This window comes from Lucilia sericata, unplaced genomic scaffold (genome assembly GCF_015586225.1).
Source record: "Lucilia sericata isolate MDLA Ls3-8-SP2 unplaced genomic scaffold, ASM1558622v1 Contig001129F_arrow, whole genome shotgun sequence".
Lineage (NCBI taxonomy): Eukaryota > Metazoa > Arthropoda > Insecta > Diptera > Calliphoridae > Lucilia > Lucilia sericata.
Window position 1 is genome coordinate 5,001 of NW_023995100.1, and position 20,973 is coordinate 25,973.

General features: G+C 29.9%; 2 protein-coding genes across 3 annotated transcripts in view; both read right to left on the reverse strand.

Moving 5' to 3' along the window:
- Positions 1–4,702, reverse strand: part of LOC119610144 (phosphoribosylformylglycinamidine synthase) — a 6,172-nt gene extending 1,470 nt beyond the window's left edge. Inside the window, 13 exon segments of the mRNA XM_037965257.1 lie at positions 1–180; positions 183–608; positions 611–667; positions 670–815; positions 817–1,205; positions 1,269–1,483; positions 1,566–1,766; positions 1,769–1,825; positions 1,883–1,962; positions 2,026–2,945; positions 3,970–4,122; positions 4,201–4,402; positions 4,611–4,702. The exon segment at positions 1–180 is cut by the window's left edge and continues 230 nt beyond it. Of these exon segments, the coding sequence (XP_037821185.1) occupies positions 1–180; positions 183–608; positions 611–667; positions 670–815; positions 817–1,205; positions 1,269–1,483; positions 1,566–1,766; positions 1,769–1,825; positions 1,883–1,962; positions 2,026–2,945; positions 3,970–4,047 (2,749 nt within the window). The 5' untranslated portion in view covers positions 4,048–4,122; positions 4,201–4,402; positions 4,611–4,702.
- A 5,794-nt stretch (positions 4,703–10,496) lies between these two features.
- On the reverse strand, positions 10,497–12,064 carry LOC119610152 (protein slowmo). 2 transcript variants are annotated; one of them, XM_037965273.1, is made up of 2 exons: positions 11,968–12,064; positions 10,497–11,848 (listed from the first exon to the last, which is right to left on the reverse strand). In XM_037965273.1, the coding sequence occupies exon 2, from the start codon at positions 11,708–11,710 to the stop codon at positions 11,063–11,065; it is 648 nt and encodes a 215-aa protein (XP_037821201.1). In that variant the 5' UTR covers positions 11,711–11,848; positions 11,968–12,064; the 3' UTR covers positions 10,497–11,062. The 2 variants fall into 2 exon arrangements, with proteins under 2 accessions (XP_037821201.1, XP_037821200.1); XM_037965272.1 differs by having other exon boundaries at positions 11,914–12,040.
- Between the last annotated feature and the right edge of the window lie 8,909 nt (positions 12,065–20,973).

The following is a 20,973-nucleotide window of genomic DNA, read 5'->3' on the forward strand; positions in this document are numbered from 1 at the left end:
ACACCACTAAACCACCCTCACTAATGTCATGACCAGCCCAAAGTTTGCCTTCGGACAAAAGTTTTTGGGTAACATTGAAAGCTTGTACCAAAACCTCACTTTCTTTGAGATTGGGACATTCACTGCCTTGTTGGCTAAAGACTTGAGCCAATGCACTGCCACCCAAACGGAATTTATTTCAATATTCACCCAAATCAAAGAGGTTTCCAAGCCATTCAAAGGACCCTTAAGATCAGGGGTGATTTTAACATTTACATCTGGACAAGGGGCATAAGTAGATATAACCAAAGTGCCGGGAGATTTAATAGTCTTGCCACCAACTTTAGCTGCCATGGACAAAGAATCTTTGCCACCATCTACAGCAATTCTAAGCTCCTTCATGATTTGACACATTTCCACACAGGCATCATACATACGAGCGCCCTCGCCTGGCAACTTAGCAGCCCACATCCAATTGCCGGAACACTTAACATCAGCCAATTCGCTGATCTTAACAAACACCAAATTGGATAAAGCCTCAGCCACACTCATGCGAGCCATGGCACCCGCATCCAAAAGACCCTTAATAGGTTGTGTGCCTATAGAAGTGGCAATACCTTCAGTGCTAAATGAGACACCGTAACCAAACCAAAATCAGCCAATGGTGTATGCAAGGGACCCACACATGTTGTTGAGCTATTAAACCGGTAACACAACGATCGACCTTGTTGGTTAAATAACGTTTGCTGCCCACTGAAACCAAGCTTAGTACCTGTTCCAAGCTCTTGCTATAATCGAAATTACTTTCGAATTGCAAAGGCAATAGATTATGTTCAACGTTGCAACTGATATTCACGCTTGGGCATTTCACCTAAAACATGTTTCAATTCCAAATCAAAAGGTACTGGCCCCATAGCGGTGGCCTCATTGTTAGCACTTAAAGCCTTTTCAAAATCGGCCTCACTTTCAACTAAAGTAACACGACCATCTCCCGTTACCACACCCACAAAACTAATGGGACAACGTTCTCTTTCACAAATTCTCTCCAATAAGGCACGATCTTCAGGTTTGCAGAGTATAGCATCGTTTTCTTGATACTCAGCTCCCCATAATTCCAAAGCATTAATAGTGGGATCACCCAATTGGAATTCCTTGGAGAAAATAATAGCACCAGCAAAGCCAGGCTCAACCAATTCTTTTAAAACATTACCATTACCACCAGCACCCTGTAAAAATTAAAAAAAAGGTTATTTTCAAATTAATAACAAATTATATGCATCTAAACTTACTTGATCATGTATGGCCAGTATGGGATTTTTATCTCCCATTTCTATGCAAGCTCTGACCACACGATTCAATTTATTTTCCATTTCAGCGTCGCCACGTTGCACAGCATTGAAATCTAAAGAAGAATCATTGGAGCCTTGTACCTCCACAGAACTGGCAGCACCACCGCCCACACCGATACGATAAACTGGACCACCGATTTTAGCCAGTAAATTGCCTAGAATTAAATTAAATTTGAAAATTTCATCAAAAATATATCACAGAGTTCTCCTTTTCTTTGCCCCAATTTCAAAACTTACCTCTTTTAGGATCAATTTTCTGACGCATACTAGATTCCATAGTACCCATACCACCACTGAACATAATAGGTTTAACATATTCATCACGTTCGCCCTGAGCATTAGTCAAACCATATGAATTAACGAAACCGGTAATAACGGGTTCACCAAATTTGTTGCCATAATCCGAAGCACCATTACTAGCTTCAATAAGAACCTTCAAGGCTTAGCGAAGGATGAGGGATATTCATAGTTGGCATTTTCATAGGTTCTAGGAAAACCTGAATAAAATAAGAAGATATTAAAATTTGTCTAAAGTTAAAATATTAAGCACTTACCAGGTATATTCAAAGAACCCACACAATAACCAGCTGTACCGGCAATGGGTATACCACCACGTCCCACACCTTGAACATCTCTATAAAATTGTATCAAAATTATTAATTAAATTTCGATTTCATAGTTTAAACTTGTTTCCTACCTCAAACGTCCACCTGTACCAGTGGTAGCACCACTGAAAGGAGCCACAGCTGTAGGCATATTATGAGTTTCGGCAGTATAAATTAAATCTGAATTCACAGTTTGCAATGAAACCATACCAGGACCGTCGAATACCTGAGGTCTAATGGTGACATGCTTAAAACCACGAATGGCACTACTGTTATCACTAAATTTAATAGTGTTATTGTCATTGGTATTCTTTTGTGTATCCATAATCATGCGTATCAAAGATTGAGGCTGTTCGACACCATCCACAATCATTTTGCCACGGAAGAACCAATGTCTAGAATGCTCACTGTTACTCTGAGCACAATCAAACAATTCCACGGTGGTGGGATTACGTTTGAGTACATTCTTAAAAAGATTTGTATAATAATCCAAATCCCAGTCACCAAAAGCTAGACCAAGTTTGGTGTTAACTTCTTCTAAGGCCTTGCGACCTTCTTCCAAAACTGGCACTTTATACCAGGACTCTTGAGATTGTGGTAATTGTTCGTTGAAACTATTGACGGGTAAATTTTCCTTAGTATAAGGACATTCAGTCATACGATCACTGAGCAAATCAACTAGTTGTTCAAGGTTAGGTTTCTCGTTCGAATAGCCAATGAGATAACGATCAGAGGCTTCTACACGGGTGACTTGGGTGAGACCCACATTTTGGCAAATATTAACACAGTTGGTAGAAAAGGCGGTGGAGAAATTGAAACGTGGTCCAATCTCTACTAAGAAGAGTTCTGCCTTTTCAGCGGATAATGTAGTTTTCTCATACAAACTGCTTTCATCGCCTTGTGGATGTTTGAGCAACCATTTCAATAAACTCTTAGCTTTAGGTTCGATGGCTGTAGTTGTCTCAACGTGATAACATTTTTCCACTTGCAGCGAGACAATGTTGGGAAATGCCTAAAAAATATGATTAAAATTTCAATACAATAAGAGTATTAAACTTGGAAATTTTTCACTTCAAAAATACATTAAAAGATTTAATTGAAAGATTAAACACTCAACATAAAGGAATCTCATTTACAAAGAAAAAGCAATATCTCTATCTATCTATCTATCTATCTATCTATCTATCTATCTACCTATCTATCTATCTATCTATCTATCTATCTATCTATCTATCTATCTATCTATCTATCTATCCATCTATCTATCTATCTATCTATCTATCTATCTATCTATCTATCTATCTATCTATCTATCTATCTATCTATCTATCTATCTATCTATCTATCTATCTATCTATCTATCTATCTATCTATCTATCTATCTATCTATCTATCTATCTCTATCTATCTATCTATCTATCTATCTATCTATCTATCTATCTATCTATCTATCTATCTATCTATCTATCTATCTATCTATCTATCTATCTATCTACTATCTATCTATCTATCTATCTATCTATCTATCTCTATCTATCTATCTATCTATCTATCTATCTATCTATCTATCTATCTATCTATCTATCTACTATCTATCTATCTATCTATCTATCTATCTATCTATCTATCTATCTATCTATCTATCTATCTATCTATCTATCTATCTATCTATCTATCTATCTATCTACTATCTATCTATCTATCTCTATCTATCTATCTATCTATCTATCTATCTATCTATCTATCTATCTATCTATCTATCTATCTATCTATCTACTATCTATCTATCTATCTATCTATCTATCTATCTATCTATCTATCTCTATCTATCTATCTATCTATCTATCTATCTATCTATCTATCTATCTGTCTATCTATCTATCTATCTATCTATCTATCTATCTATCTATCTATCTATCTATCTATCTATCTATCAATCTATCTATCTATCTATCTATCTATCTATCTATCTATCTATCTATCTATCTATCTATCTATCTATCTATCTATATATCCTTAAATACAACCATACTCACATTTTTTAATTGTTTCAACACCTTTACACGATGAGCTTCTTCCCAAGCTTCATTTGAATAAAAACGTAAAATAGCCATGATTTTAAATCGAGTAAATTACACGCACTAACGATCCAAATCAATGAAAACTGAAAATTCAAATGATTAAAATTACTGAAAGACGATCACCAGTTGAAATTATGAGATCAATAACAACATGTCTCAACACTCACACACAACAACAACACTTACAGGTTTCTATAATTGTTGTTTTCTTTTGATATTTTTATAAATTTCCTCTGCTTGGGGGGTTATCACTTAACAAAGGCAAATCAACCTTATTACAGACGTATAGAAAATGTTTTTAGGGGCAGGAAGGACAAGCGAGGTATTAAAACCAAACTGATTTTGCTGTAAATATACTCTGTTTATACACCAGCAATCACCAACAGCACTGTATCAAAAAATAATTGATAAGAAAAAAAGCACATTATTTTTTTAAATTTCATTAATTTCTAATCAATAACAATTATTTTCATTATTTGTACGTATTTTTTATTAAAAAATCTTTAAAGTTGATGCAATTTTTTATTATTATATTGTAATATACATTATTTAATTTTATATTATTTAATTAATTTTTTTATTTAATTCCTACGCACAATTTGAACTTGTTCCTCGATAACTTGCCTACACGTGTCTGCGAATAGTATTCCAGCCGCACATTTGCTTAGTGTGTTAATTTAGTGAATGGTTAATAACAGACTGTTCAGTCTGTGTTTACACTGTTAATAGCTCTCATTGTATGTTAACATGCCGGTGATATAGTGTTAGTCAAGGCAGATCTAAAAAGGTGAAGTCATTTCAACATCTGTTTATTTAATTCGGTGTAAAAAATTTCTTTTAAAACTGACACAGCTATTGTTTCTGTTTTTTCCAGAATAAGAAAAAAGTAATATTTTAATGGGTTGTTCGGAACTTTACTTATGGGTATAACCGTTTTTTTTTGGACCGATTTTTCTCAATTTAAATAGCGATTTTCTCGAAAGCACTTCTGATAGAATTAATTAAGATTCAGATATCGTAGATATGTATACTACAACTCTAAATATTAAAATTTTTCCACCTAATTGGGATTTTATTATTATTTTTATTAGTAATCCGTAATGATTCATTTGGCTGAGGAGCCTATTTGTTTAAGTATATAATTTTTTTATTGTTAAATTAAGTTTATTTTTTTACTAAATTTGTTAATTTTTATTCAGATGGCCCTTAGGGCCAATCTTTAGGTGAAAGATTAGCGATTAAATTAAAATTAATCCTCGAAAGATGTTTTTGAGTACTCAATTAGTTAATTTTGTTTGCAAGTTTAAGCGCCCAATGGAGGTGGTTTAATCTTAAGCACGAAATGCAAAAGTGTAAAAAGCTGATGCAAAAAAATTAATAAATTTTTTATAAATATAAACAAAGTATAAATAAGAAATGAAACTGTTGTCAAAAGTACCTAAGTCTACTGTCATCCGGTACCTAACTCTAAGAATGTATTAGTAGAATTCTCAAGTCAACATAGTTGCAAAAAATCGTATTGAAAAATATTGAAAAAAAAATATTACATTTCAATTTATACTTTGAAAGGTTTCTTAAGATATTTTCCACATATTTTATCTACAAACATTTTATAAACACGTCTATTTGTTTTTTAATCTATAATATTGAAAAAATAAATTATTTATTTGAAATATCTTTTTCGTTTACCATACGAAAATTTACAACATTGTTTTTTTTTAGTTTTAATTTCAACCAACAAAAATTCAATGTCAAAAATTAAAAAATATTTTTTTTCGTTTGTAAAAAATATATTATTTTCGGGCTATTAAATGTGTTTAAATTGTGTAAAAAAATTATAAAATATAATGTTAAGTGATACAAAATATTTCAAAGTGCTATTATCCTCAAATTTTCGCGAAAAAGTTTTGAAGTTTGGAGAGAGAATAAAATTTTTACATATGTGTTGGATTTACACAGCACTCGTCTGTGAGAAGAGCGTAATGTTATTGTTGTAAAAAAATGACAGCGTTTCACTTCTTGTTTATTCTTTGAATATAAACATTAAAATGTTCTATTTATTGATTAGTATAAATTATGGACACTTCAAAATACATTTTTTTCTTTTTGTTTTTAATTTAAGTTTTCATTAATTTTCATATTAAATTTACAATTGTCTTCTTCTTTTTTATAAAATATGCATTGTTTTGATAACAAACAGTGACATTTTCTGTTGTTTTGTATGGCAACACTGCGAAGTTTAATCTTGTAGTCAAAAACTTCAAAGGGGATTAACATAAGATTAAATTTATTTTTAGATTAACTAATCTGATTATTAATTGGCATTTGATTACCATCTCAAAAACTCGCTCTATAACGTGTAATATATAATTATTGGCCTAGGAAGGCTTTTTATATTACTTATAATAAATAAATAAATTTAACCCCTTTTAGCATTTTCTTTCATTTTGAATAATTCAAAAATTTTACGTCTGTGATTTTTTTTAATATATTTCTGTATTTAGACAGTCTAAATAAAGAAATCCATATAGGTTTTATATCATGAGCAAAATCGTTGTAAACAAGTGTGACTCTAAACGGCTGCGATTTTCATAATATTTGAACCAGGTGTAGCAAACTTAATTTAAACTTCTTTGGTGTAAACATTTTTTCTTGCTCTCATTATCTATCCATTTAGAAAACTATTTTTTTGTTGAAATCGCTTAAAAGTTATTTATCATTATAATAAATACTAACATTAAAAATTGATTTTTTTAAATATAATTATATTCAACTACATACATATATTTTCTGCATTTAAAGGGTTAACACTATGTTATAAGCACCAAATGAAAGCTAATTATGTTTTCTATATAATACTTAGGAAATGTATATGTGCTTATATCGGCCACTTTTCGAATTATGGGCACTTTTACAAAAAAGCCATGTTTCAAAATCGTTTTTTTAGCTTTTGGCAATCAATGGGTAAATAATTCATATAACGTCATCTGAAAAGCCTTCCCACGACCTTTCATATCATGTTATTTTTTTTACAATCGGACAAGCCATTCCCGAGATATTTAACTTTATATATACAGTATCGTTAGATTCCGTATTAAAAGTACTATCGATGGAAAAAAATTAAAATATTTGGGGCCGTTTAGAATCGTTAAGGAGTTCCCTAGTGTTGTTTGTTATATTCTAACCTAATTTACCGAGCAGGGTGACGATGAACATACGCCCGTTGTAATGAAGCCGACCAGATAGTTTCTTGTTAGGTCACAACCCTCAGGCACCATTTTAGGATTCTTATTTATTTTCTAATTATATATGTATTTCAGACTTATTTTCTATTTTTTAGGTATATACAGCTCTGCATTGTAATATTTTCTTGTAGCATGCAATATTTTATGTATCGTATTAGTACATATCAACATACATGTGTTTTGTTTAGATGTCATATATGTATGTATGGATATATAATTATACATATATATATATATATATATATATATATATATATATATATATATATATATATATATATATCTATGTACATACATATACATATGTACATACATATTTTCAAGATCAAAATTTATTGTCATTATAATGACAAGACTAGCGAGTCACATTTATATGTACATACAAACACACATACACGTTGATTAGAAATGCAAAAAACAACAAAAACTATGTGTAAATAAACAAAAAAAAATAGTTGATGACGTTTCAAATAGACTGTAAACAAAGAGTGAATAAACAAAAACATGTTCTAAATATTATTCACAAACACGACTATTTACCTTTTATGAGAAAAAATACAAAGAATTTAGTTTCTAGGCAGAAAGAATTTCAAGAATAAATGTATTCATACACATGATAGCGCCTTCCCACTTATGAAAACTCAAGTGATTTTGATTGAAATACCTAATAGTGATACGAATTTTGAATACACTTCTCAACCTGAGATAGGGGGACAATCGTTCGATATTATTATTATCATGACTTAGGTTGATAACCTTTGAGGTTGATAGATAGAGATAGATAGATAGATAGATAGATAGATAGATAGATAGATAGATAGATAGATAGATAGATAGATAGATAGATAGATAGATAGATAGATAGATAGATAGATAGATAGATAGATAGATAGAAAGATAGATAGATAGATAGATAGATAGATAGATAGATAGATAGATAGATAGATAGATAGATAGATAGATAGATAGATAGATAGATAGATAGATAGATAGATAGATATATAGATAGATAGATAGATAGATAGATAGATAGATAGATAGATAGATAGATAGATAGATAGATAGATAGATAGATAGATAGATAGATAGATAGATAGATAGATAGATAGATAGATAGATAGATAGATAGATAGATAGATAGATAGATAGATAGATAGATAGATAGATAGATAGATAGATAGATAGATAGATAGATAGATAGATAGATAGATAGATAGATAGATAGATAGATAGATAGATAGATAGATAGATAGATAGATAGATTAGATAGATAGATAGATAGATAGATAGATAGATAGATAGATAGATACTTTATTACAAATCACAGTTTGCTCACTGCCAGGAGTAGGCTTTACATGGGTCCCTTTGTATTGACTGTAAAGAAATGTAATAAAGAGAAAGAAAGGTTAAGATGAAGGATTGTGGAGATAGTCCATACGAAGGTATTTGTGGTAGTTTCCAAGCAATAAACTAATGACAAATTGCTGAATTCGTAACTACACATGATTTGCATTAATTAAATAATCCACTGCTCTGAAGCAGTGTAAATTTTTAACGCAAATATTTCTTTAGAAAATGAAAATACAATTTAAATTGTGAATACGTATGTATGTACAATGTACGTAATATTTAAAATATGTATGTATATATAATAGGTATATACATATGTACATAAGTATATCTTATCATGTGCAATTTTATATTTTCGTACCCCTTATCTGTACATTATATAGATTCAGTAAAGTATAAGGTTCAAAAATTTTTTTCGCTAGACAACTGACGACAAATGTGTAAATAAGTATTTATTAAAAAACAACAATAAATTGTTAATAACGCTGAAGTGCATTCTTTGTTTTAAACATTTTGTTAAAATGTTTGGGGTATTTGAACGATGATGCAACATCTGCGCATAAAGTGAAAATATATATGATAGACACTTGCTATTATCAATTCTAATTTAAAACAGATAAACTTTTTTTGAATGGCTAAAATTAGTGTCCAATAGAAAAATTGCGAAACAAAAATGTTTTGCGTATCTCTTTTTTTCAAATTTTACAATTAAGTTTTCTTTTTGTTATAAAATAACTGAAAATTACGCTGTTGATAAATATTTTATATACGTTTCTAGTATTTAAAACAAAATTGTTTAAAATTAAAACATTTATTTAAAATTTTCTATTAAATGATTGTTTTAAAATGTAATAAAAGATAACATTTTGGCACTAACTTTGAATGATTTTGTATTTTTAACAATTAAAGTTTTATAAATATTGGTGGTAAAAATTTAATTTGCAATCGTTTTTGTTAAAAAATTGTTTCAAACTCTTTAATTTGAAAAGATTTTTTTCCATAGTAATGAGGTGTTTAAAATTTGGCACTGCCCACTCATATTTGCTATATCATTCTAACTTGCTTTAATTTGTTATTGGACTTTGATCCATACTACTATTCGTCATTAAACAAAATGTGCAAAAAACGGTACAAAATAAAATTTTAAAACATTTTGCTGAATATTAATTGTTTCTTTAGATAAAAGCACACAACTGACGTTGGCAGCACAATCCCAATTCAATTGAAATTGCTTAGAAAATCATGCTGAAGCCTAAATGCTTAAAACAATTTGATTTAAATAAGTTTTAAATGATAGAAGCAGGACGGGGTGGGGGTGCTGTTTTCTATACACGTGCTATACTTTGTTTATATTGTAATTTGTAATTACAAAAACATTTGCAATAAAAACATCTTGGTAATGAGTGAACATTTGTTTTTTTTTTTTTGTATAAGTCCTTGGGAAAAAAATAATTTCAAAATTTCCTCGAATTAAAATATATAGAATTTTATTTATTCAATTATTTCTTTGTTTTTTCATAATAATAAATTATTAAAATTATACTACTACTTCAAATCATACATAATTATTTATTAACTACACTAACTTGTTTTGTAAAGGTAGTTTTTAAGGTTTTACATAGAATATTTTAATTTTTTTACTTTCTTAGCAAAATTGTAAATTATTTGTAAGTTTTTTACTATAATTTTTTGAACTGTTTTTTTTTTACTTTGTGTAATACAATAATATTAGTTGATGATAATGATGAAATGACTAATATTAAATAAAACTAAATTACTAATATAATCAAGTCTCTAAAGGGGTAATTGAAATAGGAATCTTTTATTACAATTGTTTTGATTTCTATATGCAATTGCAGGTTAAACAGAAAAAGAATAATGCCAATATTTTGTATAGATTTTTTTTGATAAACAAAATATATATTTTTGTTACAAAATTTACACTCCATCTGATAGGTATAATGAAAAACATTTATACAATTGCAGTTTAAACAAAAGAAAATCACTCGAAAATAGAATAGTTTAGCATAGTGGAAAAACGTAACAGGAACTGGCACCACATGACCAAAACATTAGCTGTTTTCTGTTGTAGTAGTTATTGTTAAAAAGTGAAAAGCACAACTTTCTTTTGTCTTATTTTAAGTTTCAAACAACTGCTTAACATTTCATTTAGTCCGCCACAAAGTTGGAACAAACAATTAATTCCATAACTACTTTATCATCGTTTCCACAATTGTACGCCACGGCTCATCTTAACTCTCCAATATCTTAAGCCTTCCTTTCGAAACAAATTCTTCTTTCATTAGCATGTTTTCTGGGACATTGTCAGTCGGTACCACTTGAGCTTTTTGCGACCTAGTATATTTATTATTGTTTTTAATTGCTGTTGTTTTGTGTTTGTTCTAAATTTATTGTTGTTGTTTAATTTGTGGGTTTTTTCTAATCTTTTAAACCTAAATGTGCATATGTTTGGCGGCCTGCGCACTTATCTCATCCAAATTCTTTCGTGCACTTTCTGTCATATCATCAAGGGACCGTTTTGTATTCAATATCAAATCATCTGTACTTTTGGCAGCAGTTTCGGCAATACCTTTAACTTCGGAATTAATGCGTCCTATAACCCACTCTAGACCCTGGCGTCCTTTGCCCGCATTCATGCTTATGGTAGAGGTGACCATATCTTCCATATAATTACACAGCGGCACACCATGTACAGTAACTGAAGCCTCCTGCTTCAGTAGGGTCTTTGAGGGATCTGTGGGATGGGGTTCATAGTATACAACTTCGTCGACGGAAATGTGACGGCAAAATGTTAAATTAATTGTCTTCAAAACCATGGAACGTTTACTGGGATCCACTGTGGAGCGTTCACTGGCCAAACAAGTTTTGGCGGTGCCAATTAGTTTGTGTGTCCATTTGGGTAAACACCATTTAGACTGCACCAGACGGTGTGTGTGTAAAACGCCATCGACCACTTTGCGTTCGACTACATCGGTGCCAATGATGGACGGTGTCATGGGATTGGGATATTTACGCCATGCTGCCTGTGTTACTGTTTCCCACGGATGGTTGAATGTGTGTTCTGACGTCCAGATTTTCATTATGCAAGATTTGTGTATGTGTGTCTGTAGCAAATCGATTTCCGTGTATCGCCGTCGTCGTCTTAAGAGCAATAGCAGAAAAAATTATGAATCCGCTAAAAACTCTGTTTCGTTGAGCTGTGTCCTTAGATCAGCAGCCTATAATAGACACAAAATAGAAAGAAAACAAACAAATTCCACAATAAATTTCTCAAAAATAATACTTTTTTCGTTTTAAAACTAAAAGCAATTATAAAATTTTAGAAGCACGTAACAACCTTCGAATATGAACAAGAAAAGAAAAAAGACTAGCGAAGCAGAGCAGAGCTCTGCGCCGACAAATATTAACGGCGGTGGCGACTGACACTAAATACGTCGGCGGCGGTTTAAAATCGACTAAGCCGGCTAAGTTTTCAACTACGTTTAGTTTTTAAATTTTCATCGATTTTAAATAAAAACGAAATCCGAGAGATCAGAAAGTGGGATTTTGGAAGCAAATAAATATATTGTTTATAACAACAAAACAGAACAAGCTCAAATGTTGTGTGAGAAATTATGCAGGGATGAAAAAAAATTCTTAAAATTAAAAACGAATCCTTTCTCCAAGTTTTACGAGGATCTGCCAATATTTAAGCCTATCCTCCATATAAAACATCTTGCAGAAAATCAATTTCTAAAAAATTTTGCATTAAGAAAATGATCAATAACGTAAAAACAAAGATATTTTATTTGTTTATTTACTAGCTATACCCAGTGCGCTGAGCTACCCTAAAAGTAATATAAATAAGAAACCCACTTAACGATTTTGATGATTCTAACTACAATGGTTTTCCAGACATACAATTTGTTACATATGGGAGATTCCACGTAAATTATTGCAATTTCCCAGATAAACGAATTTTTGTATTTAATTCATATGGGAGGTTCCGCTCCCCTCATTGGTAGTCACCCAATTTATTACCCAAAATGTTTACATGGATGTTAAAGTTCTTCCAGAACAACATCATTTAAAGGGATCACAAAGAGATTGAAAAATATTCCAAAAGTTTCACTTTGAAAACACTATTAGAGTGTATGAAAACTCGCAACTCTAAAGGCAGACTATTCCTTTTTTAGCGGTAATTTCTTTATGATTAAAATAAGTAAGAAGTAAGAGTTATATTCGGCAAATCATATGTCGTAAAAATGCAAATTTCGGAAGTGGCCATATACATATATATATGGACTTTAATCATTAGATTAATAAGAACGTCACCGTGATTTTCGGATTAGGGACTTAAATGTGGAATTGGATCAATTATGGACAAAGTTCTCTATAATTTAAAGTATTTTTTTTTTTAATTCTACCATAATTCTATCATAATAATAACTTTTGGAATGATGTATTAGCTATAAACTGATTTTCTGTAAGAGGGTTATATTGGCGGACCGATCCTCATAATTTTATTTTTCATAAATGTAGGTTTCGGTTCCTAAAAATGTTTTTTTTCGTCGACATCGACTTTTGAAAGCTATTTATGTGCGTTTAAGTCATTTTCTGAAGAAGATTTCATATACATATGTATTTACATTACATATTTTCGTTCCAACAAAAATTGTTTTATTATGGTATTATTAAGTACGTAGATAACGTTAAAATCAATTATTGAAGGGGGCAGGGTCAATTATGGCCTATGGAGATTTCGATTGATATCGAGCCCTTTTTGCAAAATGGACGTAAGCGAGATAAATTTTCGTTCAATTAGGATACTGCGTGTTTAATTTTATGTTTATATATTCAATATTTTAGAAAATTCAAAGAGTACCAGTTAAAGAACGAAAAATTACCAGAAATACTCCAGTTTAAATTTTCATTCACTCAATTCCCTGATTGCTTAGTTTTATGTTTTTAGGTTCATTATAATAGAAAATTCAAATAGTACCAGTTGAAGAACGCAAAAGTTCCAAAAAGTCCCGTTTTATATGTTCTCATTTACTCCGTACCCTACAGGTTTAATTTCATGTCTATAGGTTCAATATTATAAAAAATTCAAAAAAGTACCAGTCGAAGAACGAAAAAGTACCAAAAAGTCCGCTTTTATATGTTATCACTTAATCCGGTCTGTACATTCTTAATTTCATGTTTCTAGGTTCAATATTATAAAAATTCAAAAAGTACCAGTCGAAGAACGAAATAGTACTAAAAAGTCCCTTTTTATAGATTATAATTTACTCCGGGCTCTACATATATATTTTTATGTTTCTAGGTTTAATTTTATGGAAAACTCAAAAAGTACCAGTCGAAGTACGATAAAGTTCCCCTTTTATAGATTCTCAATTACTTAATTTGCTTAATTTCATGTTTCGAGGTTCAAATTTTGTAGCAAGCTCAAAAAGTACCAGTCAAAGAACCAAAAGGTACCAAACAATGCCATTTTATAGATTCTCATTTACTCCGGGCTCTACGGGCATAATTTCATGTTTCTATGTTCAATTTAATAGAAAACTCAAAAAGTACCTTTTGAAGAACGAAGAAGTACCTAAAAATCCCCTTTTATAGGACCTCACTTAATCCGGTCTCTACATGCTTAATTTCACGTTTCTAGGTTCATTATTATACAAAAACGTAAAATTTACCTTTTGAAGAACCAAAAAGTCCCCTTTTACAGGTTCTCACTTAATCGGGGCTCTACATGCTTTCATGTTTCTAGGTTTAATATTATAGAAAATTCAAAAAGTTCCTTTTGAAGAACGAAAAAGTACCAAAAAGTCCACTTTTATAGATTCTCAAGTGCTTAATTACATGTTTCTAAGTTCTAAGTCAAAAAAGTACCAGTCGAAGTACGATAAAGTACCAATAAGTCCCATTTTATAGATTCTCATTTACTCCGGACTCTACTTGCTTAATATCATGTTTCTAGGTTAAATTTTATAGAAAACTCAAAAAGTACCTTTATAGAACGAAAAAGTTCCGAAAAATCCCTTAATTATTAATTTCATGTTTCGTTTTTTACCCCTTTTTCCCGTTTTTACCCCTTTTGGTACTTTTTTCCTCACCATTAAAAACTTAAAATGTTTCATTAAAATTAATTGTTGGCTATTTTCATTGTAATAAATCAGGCATCTCTATATAAATGGTGTAATGAGAGAATTAAAAAGAACTTAGTTTCACACTGAACATACTGCTATGGAATTTTCCATATTTTTTTAGTTGAGTTGCCAATGTGCGCAAGTTTTCTTTATTACACATTTTTAAAGAAGAAATACAAAGAATAATAAGAAGTTGGACTATGACATTGTTTTACAACAATAACATTTCCTTCTCTTCACAGACGAGTTCTGTGTAAATTCAACACACTTGTGAGAACTCAATTCTCTCACAATACTTCAAAACTTTTTCGCGAAAATACCGGGATAATAGGACTTGAACGACGTCTTTTCACAAACACATAACTATTTTTTAATTTTTTACACAATTTTTTCGCATTTAACAATCCGAAATATTTTTATTTTTCACAAACTAAAAAAATATTTTTTTAATTTTTTTGACAATTAATTTTTGTGTGTTGAAATTAAAATTGACAAAACAAAGTTGTATATTTTGGTATTGAGAATGAAAAAATTATTTAAAATAAACTTATTTTTTTGCAAAAAAAAAGAGATTTTAAGTCCGAAAATTATATTTATTAAATGTTTACTGATTAGATGTGGGCAAAATAAATTAAATTATCTGCGAATGTAAAAATTTAAATGTTATTTATTTTTTCTAAAATTTTTATGTACGATTTTATGCAAGTATGTATGTTTGGAAAGTGTGGTGAAAGTGGTTGGAGCTCTAATACTAATACAAAAATTCTACCAATACATACTTAGAGTTAGGTACCGAATGACAACTCCTTTACGTACCAACTGACAAGCCCCAATTTCTTATTATTCTTTGAAGAAATACTTCAACTATAAACCAATAGTTATTATATTGTTGATTTGAACTTTAGGTTTTCTTTCGCCAAATAGTTCTACTAATGAAATATTAATGTTTTAGCTATATTATTATTTTTATAATAAAAACCTAGAAATGTATAACTAAAGGTATATGACACTTGGTTAGATTTCACATGAAGAGGCGATTTAATTAATACTAAACCGGGAAATATGGAATTAAAAATCCATAGTGTGGATGACACTATTACATTCTTATTTTCAGATTAGTAAATAAGGAATAATATGTTTTTCATTGCAACTAAAATAGTTCGGTTGTAGTTCAGTTCTTGTTTTACACCACATCCGATTTTAGAGCATTGTACTTGTATTTCGCAATTTCATAAATTAACCTAACAATGTATTTTAAGAAAAATTTAATACATAAAGGAATCTTCACTGCTATCCGATAACTGACATACTTACATATGTTAATTTTTGTATGTATGTAAATGGTTATGGCTGAAAGTAGCGATAGAAAATCAAATTTAAGAAATGTTATAGAAGACTATATTTTTATGTAATGTTAATATGACATATAGAAATCGATATACAAAATTAAAAACATGCTCTGGTATATGGATAAATCAAAACCGATCTCTCCTTCCAAAAAACCACTCCTTTCCTTGTAAAAATTGCTCAAAAATTTAAATAAATAAAATTTTTAATGAAATTTTACTATCATTGTGCAAATATGATTTTTATTATTTGTTTATCTCATTCTTCAACGATCAGCTACCTTACTTACAATGGGTTATTGGTACAAACAGAACAAGTGTTTTGTATTTATTTTTTAGCTGAAAAATTTTTGTCTAGCTTATAAGGAGCAGACATACGCAGTCAATGACTATTAAAAAAGCGAATAATGGTGAAAACAAAAGGTAAAACCAATTACAATAGAAAATTTCAATGAACGGAGAGATTTTTGAAGAATTACTGTTTAAGAAATGAACTACTTTGGCCTTCATCTTCTTGCTACGGAAGTTGTGGCAATACTGCTAATAAAACCGGAAATGCATCTAAAAGGTTGATCAGTGTTGTATTCACACTCTCACTGAACATACTTTTGAAATTTAATAACGATAAAAAATTCAAAAATGATGTAAAGATACATATCGTCGCCTAAAACGCAAACGACCCTAACATTTTTAAAATTTTACAGGAGAAGTAAAAAACTATTTAAATTGAAAAGTTTGCTTCTATCAACGCGATTTATTTGTAGCAAATAAACAAATTGTTTTATAGTGAAACCTATTATTTGTTGTGATAATTGACAATGGCGCACAGTGGTATAGGAAAAAAAAGAGGGAAATAATTCGGTAACTTCTAAACGGTTAATCCGATTTTAATGAAATTTGGTGTGCACAAAGAGGAGGTGTTGTCGAGTTTAGGTTTTGAATTTGGACCTTATAGGCCAACCAGGGGCCCGGCGGGGGGTCATCAAATTAGGACACCTCGGCTATGTTAAATTTTTAAAACGATCCTATTTCTTCATTTGAGTTCCGATTTAAAAAAAATTTCGTGTATAGAATCTCCTCATCGAGCACTATAAAAAATGTTGTCATAGCAGTAAATTATCTCTTATAGTTTAGGAGATATTCGCATTTGAAAATTAAAATTTTAAAATTTTTACCGTCCTTACTTTAGTTTTTTTTGATAATAGCAGGTCCAAATATTCCCGATTTTCGCCATTTTGTTTTATTCGCTTAACAACAAGTTTATATATCAAGCAGTGAAAGAATTATGTAAAAATCATGACTGAGTCCAAAGTTATAGGCATTTAAATTTAAAAAATTAAAAAAAGGCGATTTTTTGTCATTTTTTTGGGAAAAAAGTATCTTTTTCTTTTTAAGTTATCTAAAAAGTTTCTAAGAAGATGTATATAGAATTTATACTTTTTGGAAAGCTGACTTTACATAAAATACGATAAATGAAACAAAACCTAAAAATTTTTGATACCGAGGGGACCAGGTCCATCCAAAAAAACCCTATTTTTTATGGAAAATTAAATTTTGAGCAAAAATTCTCAAATCGCATAGTCGATATCAAATTATAGTGACCTGTTTTATATGACCCAATATGTTCTTAATCATTTTGTAACGGGTTTCGATAACCCCGCCCCTGGTATGGATATAATAGGCAAAAAACTAAAAAATCCCATTTTTGGGATTTTTTAAAACTTTTTTGGGAATTCCGGGATTTCTAATAAGAAAATTCGAAATTTTGATTTAATTTTGGATTTTAAGTAAAAAAATCTACCTAACTGTAAAATTTCATCAAAAAATATTCATAAATAAAATTTTTATTGCAATTAGAAAAATTTGTATCTTCGCAAAAACTGAATAAAAAACATTTTTTAATTTTTTTTTAAAAAAGTATTCCGCGAATTTTTTAATTTTCAAAAATTATATACAGTTTTGAAAAATAGACAAAATTACCTTTCCATTGATATATAACATGCCTACCTAATGTTTTTTAAGTGACAAATTAATTAGGGAAAACTCAACATCTTTTAGAAAATTTGCCTAGCACTATTATTTTCATCCATAAGGTTAACTCTTAAATTTGTTACATATATGGATGAAAATAATAGTGCTAGGTAAATTTTCTAAAAGATGTTGAGTTTTCCCTAATTAATTTGTCACTTAAAAAACATTAGGTAGGCATGTTATATATCAATGGAAAGGTAATTTTGTCTATTTTTCAAAACTGTATATAATTTTTGAAAATTAAATTCGCGGAATACTTTTTTTAAAAAAAATTAAAAAATGTTTTTTATTCAGTTTTTGCGAAGATACAAATTTTTCAAATTGCAATAAAAATTTTATTTATGAATATTTTTTGATGAAATTTTACAGTTAGGTAGATTTTTTTACTCAAAATCCAAAATTAAATAAAAATTTCGAATTTTCTTATTAGAAATCCCGGAATTCCCAAAAAAGTTTTAAAAAATCCCAAAAATGGGATTTTTTGGTTTTTTCCCTATTATATCCATACCAGGGGCGGGGTTATCGAAACCCGTTACAAAATGATTAAGAACTTATTGGGTCATATAAAACAGGTCACTATAATTTGATATCGACTATGCGATTTGAGAATTTTTGCTCAAAATTTAATTTTCCATAAAAAATAGGGTTTTTTTGGATGGACCTGGTCCCCTCGGTATCAAAAATTTTTAGGTTTTGTTTCATTTATCGTATTTTATGTAAAGTCAGCTTTCCAAAAAGTATAAATTCTATATACATCTTCTTAGAAACTTTTTAGATAACTTAAAAAGAAAAAGATACTTTTTTCCCAAAAAAATGACAAAAAATCGCCTTTTTTTAATTTTTTAAATTTAAATGCCTATAACTTTGGACTCAGTCATGATTTTTACATAATTCTTTCACTGCTTGGTATATAAACTTGTTGTTAAGCAAATAAAAAAAATGGCGAAAATCGGAAATATTTGGACCTGCTATTATCAAAAAAACTAAAGTAAGGACGGTAAAAATTTTAAGATTTTAATATTCAAATGCGAATATCTCCTAAACTATAAGAGATAATTTACTGCTACGACGACATTTTTTATAGTGCTCGATGAGGAGATTCTATATACGAAATTTTTTTTAAATCGGAACTCAAATGAAGAAATAGGATCGTTTTAAAAATTTAACATAGCCGAGGTGTCCTAATTTGAGGACCCCCCGCCGGGCCCCTGGTTGGCCTATAAGGTCCAAATTCAAAACCTAAACTCGACAACACGTCCTCTTTGTGCATACCAAATTTCATTAAAATCGGATTAACCGTTTAGAAGTTACCGAATTATTTCCCTCTTTTTTTTTTCCTATACCACTGTGTGGCGTATATAAAAATGGATAAATTGGACTTTTTACCTTTAATATTTAAATGTTTTTGTAGATAGGAACTTTTGTTTTTTGTCAATAAAATCGATAATTATGGTCGGAGGAGTCCAATTTTTAGTGTGGACATCTGTTTTGATGCAATACATTAGAACCAATAAAATCGATTTTGAATTTTTGGTTAGTTAGCGTTTTGAAAATACTTTAAGCTCCTTATTTATATCAATACTAGCTATACCCAGTGTGCTTTGCTACCCTAAAAGCAATATAAATAAAAAATCTTCTTAATAATTTTGAAGATTCTAACTGTAATGTTTTCCAGAGATGCATTTTTTCGGAACTTTAATTAAGATTTTAATGTAATCGATGACAAATTAAAAAAAATCTAATATTTTCCCAGATATATGAAATTTTGTATTTAGTTCATATAGGGGGTGCCAAGACCCCATTGAAAGTCAGCCCGTTATTCTCTGAATGTTCTCATGAATGTCAAAGTTCTTCAATTAAAATTTGAAGATTCTAGCTCTAATAGTTTCTCAGATATATTTTCCTATTTAATTTATATGGGGTCTCCAAGCCCCCCATGACGAAAGTCCGCTCTTTTTTCTCCAAAATGTTCAGATGAATATTTAAGTTCTTAGTGCAAAATTTGAAGAATTTAGTTCTATTAGTTTCCCAGATAAAGGAATTTTTGTATTTTATTAATATGGGAGGTGCTGCTCCCCTCATGGGTAGTCCGCCAATTTATTTTCCAAAATGTTTACATGGATGTTAAAGTTATTCGTGCAAATTTTTAATATTCTAACTATAATAGTTTCCAAGGTAAACGAATTTTTGTATTTAATTTATATGGGAGGTGCCATGCCCCCTAATGCTAATCCGCCCACTTTTTGTCTTAAATAATTATATTGATACTAAAGTTGCTCCGACAAAATTTGAAGACTATAACTATTATCTCAGATATACTAATTTAATATTTTCTTAATATGGGCGTGGCACGCCGCCCACATGAAATTTCAACATAAAAAGCCTATAGTTCCTTCCAGACATACAGGAAGAAACTGTGAAAATTTCAGGAAAATCGGTCCAGCCGTTTACCAGTCTATAAAGCACAAACAAACAAACATACATACATACAAACACACTTTCATTTTTATATATATAGATTAGAATAAACAACCTACATAGGTATGTCTTTTGGATAATAGTTTACATCGTATCAAATATTTCTTATATATATTACAAATCTACGCTTTCAGTTGCATATTTTTGCAAATATTTGTTCTTATTAAGCCACTGCTCACAACACGAATAATGGTCATTTAATCTAAGCATGACTCATGTATATTTAAACCAAATTTTGATAACAGTTTATTTAGCAACTACAAACTGACAATTTAAACAGATATATACACAGTCATACGGGCAAGAAAACAAAATTATAACAAACAATAACAAGTCTTTGTCATCCATTGAGATAAAAGA